Raw genomic sequence first — 5938 nt, forward strand, 5'->3', positions numbered from 1 at the left:
GAAGGGTCATTTCTCAACACACAAAAAAAGCTATATATGAAAAACCTATAGTGGGAACCAGCAGTTAGCGTAATGGCTATGTCGCTGGACTCCCACATAGTCGACCACAGTTCGCATCCCAGACCCGGTGGCTTAAAACTCACGCCGGGCATGTGTGCGTGTGTGCCCAAGATCCCGAGAAGAGAATGGAGAAGGGATTGCGGCGTGACCATCCCCCCATGGGGGTGATTTCTCGCTTTCTGTCTCTCTGTCTCTGTCTGTCTGGCGAGCGTACCCTATAGCGAAAACCTCTCCAAAAAAAAACAAAACAAAACAAAAATAAACCTATGGTAAACATTATACTGAATGAGGAAAAGGTAAAAGCTTTTCCACTAAAAACCGGTACTATGGGACCAGCAGTTGGCGTAATGGCTATGTTGCTGGACTCCCATGTTGTCAATCACGGTTTGATTCCCGAACCCAGTGCCTTAAGCTCACACCTGGCATGTGTATATGTGTACCCAAGATCCCAAGAGGAGATTGGAGGAGAAGGGATTGCTGTGTGGCCATATCCCCAGGGGGTGATTTCTCACTTTCTGTCTCTCTGTCTCTCTCTCTGTCTTTCTGGCAAACACACACGCCCTATAGCAAAAAACACTCAAAAAAAAAAAAAAAAAGGTACTAGACAAAGATGCCCTTTTCTCCACCCCTTTTCAATATAGTGCTGGAAGTCTTAGCCAACGCAATCAGAAAAGAGAACAATAGGGACCAGCAGTTAGCGTAATGGCTATGTTGCTGGACTCCCACGTAGTTGACTGCAGTTCGCATCCCGGACCTGGTGGCTTAAAACTCACGCCGGGCACATGTGCGTGCATGCCCAAGATCCCAAGAGGAGATTGGAGGAGAAGGGATTGCTGTGTGGCCATATCCCCAGGGGGTGATTTCTCACTTTCTGTCTCTCTGTCTCTCTCTCTTGTCTTTCTGGCAAACACACACGCCCTATAGCAAAAAACACTCAAAAAAAAAAAAAAAAAGAAAAAAGAACAATATAAAAGGCATTCAAATAGGCAACAATGAGTTGAAAATATCTTTATTTGCAAATGACATGATGATATACTTAGAAGACCCTTCTCAAAGTAATAAAGGAATACAGTAAAGTGGCAGGAATACAAATACAAACTCAATAACCAAAAATAGGTAGCATTTTTATATATGAACTACAAGCTGACCAAGGTAGAACTTAAGAAAACAGTTCTTTTTACTATAGCCATCCCTTGTATAAGATATCTAGGGATAAACCTAACCAAGGAAGTCAAAGACCTTTACAAGGGAAACTATAAAAGTCTTTAAGAAGACATTGAAAAGAACACAAAAAAGTGGAAGGACATCGCATGTTCCTGAATTGGAATATTTAATATAATCAAAATGGCAAGTGTACCCAAATTAATCTACATATTTAACACAATTCCAATTAAATTACCAGAGACATTCTTCACAGATCTAGAGAAGACATAGAATTTATGGAATCATGAAAGACTCATATTGCCAAAGCAATCTTGTGCAAGAAGAGTGGAGTAGGCAGCATCTCACTCCCTCACCCCAAAATATATTATAAAGCTTTGATAATCAAAACAACATAGTACTGGCACAAAAACAGGCATGTGGACCAGTAAAACAAAATAGAGACCCCAGCTATAACTCAAAAAACATACAGCCAAATAATTTTAACAAGGAATATCAGTCAGTCCAGTGGGAAAAGGAAATTCTCTTTAGCAAATGGTTTCTGGGTATCCACCTATAGAAAGATGAAACTGAACCCCCATCTTTCACCATTAACAAAAGTCAACTCAAAATAGATCAAAGATTTAAACCTAAGACCTCAAACTATAAAACTACTGATAGAAAACACTGGGGAAACTCTGGAATACATTGAGACTGTCAGACTTTTTAAATAAGATTCCCACAGCACAGGCAATAATCCCAAAAAATAGACAAGTGGGATTACATCATATTAAGAAGTTTCTGCGCAGCAAAAGATATAGTAATTAGTGTGAATCGACCAACCTTGGAATGGGAGAATGTTTTTCTAAACTATGCTTCAGATGAGGGACTGATAACTGGAATACACAGGGAACTCAAGCAGTTTACCCCGAAAAAATTAACCCAGTTGAAAGATGGGAAAATGATCCAAATAAACAACTCTCTAAGGAAGACATAATAGCTAAAATACATATGAAAAAATGTTCAACGTGTCCCTCATCATAACAGAGATGCAGATCAAAACCACAATGAGATATCACCTAACCCCCATCAGAATGAAGATTAAAAATACAAAAAATGCTAAGTGTTGGCAGGATTGCGGTGAAAGAGGAACTCTCCTACACTGTTGATGGGAATGTAAATTGGTCTAGCCACTATGGAAAACAATTTGGAGGTTTCTCAGACCTACAAACAGAATTACCATATGATCTAGCAGTTCCACTCCTGGATGTCTACCCAAAGGACAGGAGAATGTTCAATTAGAAAAGGGCTTGCAGAATCAGCAGTTGACGTAATGGCTATGTTGTTGGACTCCCATGTAGTCAACCGTGGTTCGAGTTCTGGACCCGGTGGCTTAAACTAACACCAGGCATGTGTGCGTGCATGCCCAAGATCCCTGAGAGGAGAATGGAGGAGAAGGGATTGCGGCGTGGCCAACCCCTCCGGGGAGTGATTTATCATTTTCTGTCTGTCTCTCTCTGTTTTTCTGGTGAGCACACGTGCCCTATAGCAAAAGCCTCTCCAAAAAAAAAAAGAAGAAGAAAAGAAAAGTGTTTGCACATCTATGTTTACTGCATTATTCACGATTGCTAACACATGGAATCAACCCAGATGTCCATGAACAGATGACTGAAAAAGTGTGGTACATATATTCCATGGAATACTATTCAGTCATAAGAAACAAGACCCTAGTATTTGATAGAAAGTTGATGAATATGGAAGATTTATTGCTGAGTGAAGCAAGTCAGACTATGAAAGAGAGACATTGTATGTCTCCATTTAACATATGACTATCTGCACTCCATGGTAGAGACTGAAAGATTGGAGGGCATAAAAGCATTGAAAATAGTTATGGACATTGGAGACCATGTGGAAGGAGGGTGGGAGAGGGGAAGAGTGTAGGAAAGAAAATTAGGGAGAAAAATAGAGACATAAGACATTTATGGGACACAGAGATGATTTATTACTTGTTGATAATGTGTATAGTATTCTTAACTAGACTGGTCTGAGGTGTATTTCATGTTAGGTAAATTCTGTCTACAAGCTAAATGATGTATAGCAATTGAATGTATAAAAAATAATAATAAAGAAACTGATTAAGTTATGGGATATTCAAATGATGGAACATTATAAAGCCATGAAAATTATTTATTTAGAAGTTTTATAACATGTCAAAGTATTTATAATATTAAATAAAGCTAAGTACCAAACTAAACAACTCTCAATGTTATTAAAAAATATTTTTTTAAAAAACTGAACTAGAACTAGAATGGAATAGAACTAGACTAGAATATTAACAATAGTTGTCTCTGCTTCTAATAATTTTCTGGGCTTTCTACCCTTACTACATTCAGCTTTTTCTTAGTCAAAACAACCACTTTCTTTTTGTTGTTTAAATACAATCTACGCTTCCGAGATTCTTCTACAGTTAGTCAATTCCTAAACAGAAAAATCAAAACTGTGAATTTTAAAACTATATTTAAATCCAGATTACAATTTCCCTGACACTATAATGTACATTTTTTAAATAGAAAAAAGAAAAATTCAATAATAGTCAATAGTCAATATTACCAATACAGAGGAAAAAAAAGACTAGAAAGATACCTGTAAAAATGACAACAGAGATTAATTTTGATTAGTGAGATTATATGGCTTTTTAAATTTCTTTATAGCTTAATAACTTTTATTGTATTTTTCACAACTGAACTATTATTTTCATAATTTTAAAAAGTGTTAGTGGAGCCAGCAAATGGTGTTGTGGTTACATTGCTGGACTCCCACATGGCCAACCTCAGCCCAAGTCCCAGACGTGGTGGCTTGAAAATCATGACAAGCATGTGTCTGTGCATGCCCAGATCCCAGGAAGAGAATGGAGGAGAATGGACTGTGGCATGGCCATCCTCCTGGGGGATGATTCCTCATTTTCCCTCTTACCACTTCTGTCTCTCTGGTGAGTCAATACATCCTATGGCAAAAATCTCTAAAAATAATAATAATAATAATAATAATTAAAAGTGTTAGCTATTGGATTGGGCTGGCTTTGTGGCCTGATGGTTAAGGCAGCTGGAAATACCACATAGTTGACCATGTGGTTCAAGTCCTGGACCTGATGGCTTGAGAAACACGCCAGACATGTGTGTATGCTTGCCCAAAATCCTGAAAAAGAGGGAGAGCTGGAGGAGAAGGGATTGTGGTAAAACCATTCTCCTTTGTGGGTGCTGTCTCTTCTCCCTCTATTGTCTCTCTCAGGTGAGTGTACACACCCCTGGAAAAAAAAGATTTTTAAGTGTGTTTTTTTTTTAAAGAAAGCACCACCAAGCAAATTATAGCACAACTATACAATAGCCTGTCAACAGTCATTTAAAAAATGTTGTAAAAGATTTATTTAATGACATGAAAAAATGTCTAATAATATTATTAGCTGACCATACTATAAAACAGTATGTTCAGGATGATCCCATTATTTTGTTTAAAGACGAACAAACGAAATGTCTATGAATACATGGAAAATACCTTGGCAGGAAATAAAAAATATTAACAGTGTTTTATCCTAGGTGGTACAATTAAAGATTATTTTAATATTTGCATTTTTGCTTCTGAATTTTGGTCAATTTTCCTCTACTGAATATAAATCATTTTCTAATATGCAAAAAAAAAAGTATTAAAAAAATCTAGATTAAATAAGATACTTGTTAAATAAGAGAAAAAGAGACGAGCAGGGACATTTCATTTAAAGATCCTCCTTTAAAAAGCTTTCCAGCTCTACCCAGCTACAAGTCAATAAAACACTTGAATTCCAGCGTCACTAGGGCAGTCAACATGGACCCTTCCTCCTGTTCCAGACTTTGTGATGCTTGAACGATACACTGACTCCAGTGCAGAGGCCACCCCTCCTGACAGCAAACGTGCATCATCTGGAACCTTCAAGAAAGACTGGGATGGAGAAGGGAGTCTAGAGAAAAAAATATATAACTGTCTCCTAGAGCCATGGATGTGATTACAAGTAAATATAACTTACATTCATTTGATTAAGGAAGTGCACTATTTATATTGCAAATAACACACGAACTGAAGAATTATACTCTCAGACCTGGTAGAGATCTCTGAGATCATCTGAAGATAATTTCTAGGACACTGTCTTTAGGATTCCTTGTAAATATTGACTGGAAACAGTAACAAAGATGTCATGCTAGAGAATCTTAAGCAAACAGTTCAAAAGCCTAGCTTCCTGTTTATACAATTTGAAGTCATTTTATTGCTAGCCACAAAGTGATTCAGCATTCTGATTTAATCTAAGAATTTCTTGATTTTACACATAATGAAAAGTACTACAAAGAACAGCTGAAAAGCCAGAAGACATAGGAAGAAACAAAAATAAACAGACATGTCTTCCAGCCCAAACAATGAGAAATCTATGCAACTAGACTATCAGTTCAATCTATTTCCAAATCACTATCCTCGCTGTGACAGGTGGCAGAGTTGCGCACAGATGTCAGCACCAAGATTTCCTTTTCAGGAAGTAATCCAAATTCCCGCAGAAAAGCCTCAAGGTCCACAGCAAAGAAATCTTCTCCCAGCTGGTCAGTGACACGAACAAAATTGCCGATCAGTTCACCCCCCTTGTAGATCAGCAGGGCAGGAAGGGCATTCCTGGTGAACCGACTACTGGCCCCCATAACTGAGCTCTTCCCCCGCCAGG

The 5938-nt window shown here is 37.9% G+C and overlaps 1 protein-coding gene across 5 annotated transcripts in view; it reads right to left on the reverse strand.

Annotated features, from left to right (window-relative positions):
* Positions 1-4669: 4669 nt before the first annotated feature.
* PDCL (phosducin like) overlaps positions 4670-5938 on the reverse strand; it is a 16492-nt gene continuing 15223 nt past the window's right edge. For 4 of the 5 annotated variants that reach the window (XM_027775585.1, XM_027775587.1, XM_027775588.1 and 1 more), the window contains exon 5: positions 4670-5889. In XM_027775585.1, coding sequence (XP_027631386.1) covers positions 5673-5889 — 217 coding nt within the window. In that variant the 3' untranslated portion in view covers positions 4670-5672. Of the gene's footprint in view, positions 5893-5938 lie in introns of all 5 variants that reach the window. The other variant, XM_027775584.1, reaches the window with a different exon arrangement.

This window comes from Tupaia chinensis, unplaced genomic scaffold (genome assembly GCF_000334495.1).
Source record: "Tupaia chinensis unplaced genomic scaffold, TupChi_1.0 Scaffold000575_1, whole genome shotgun sequence".
Taxonomy (NCBI): Eukaryota; Metazoa; Chordata; class Mammalia; order Scandentia; family Tupaiidae; genus Tupaia; species Tupaia belangeri.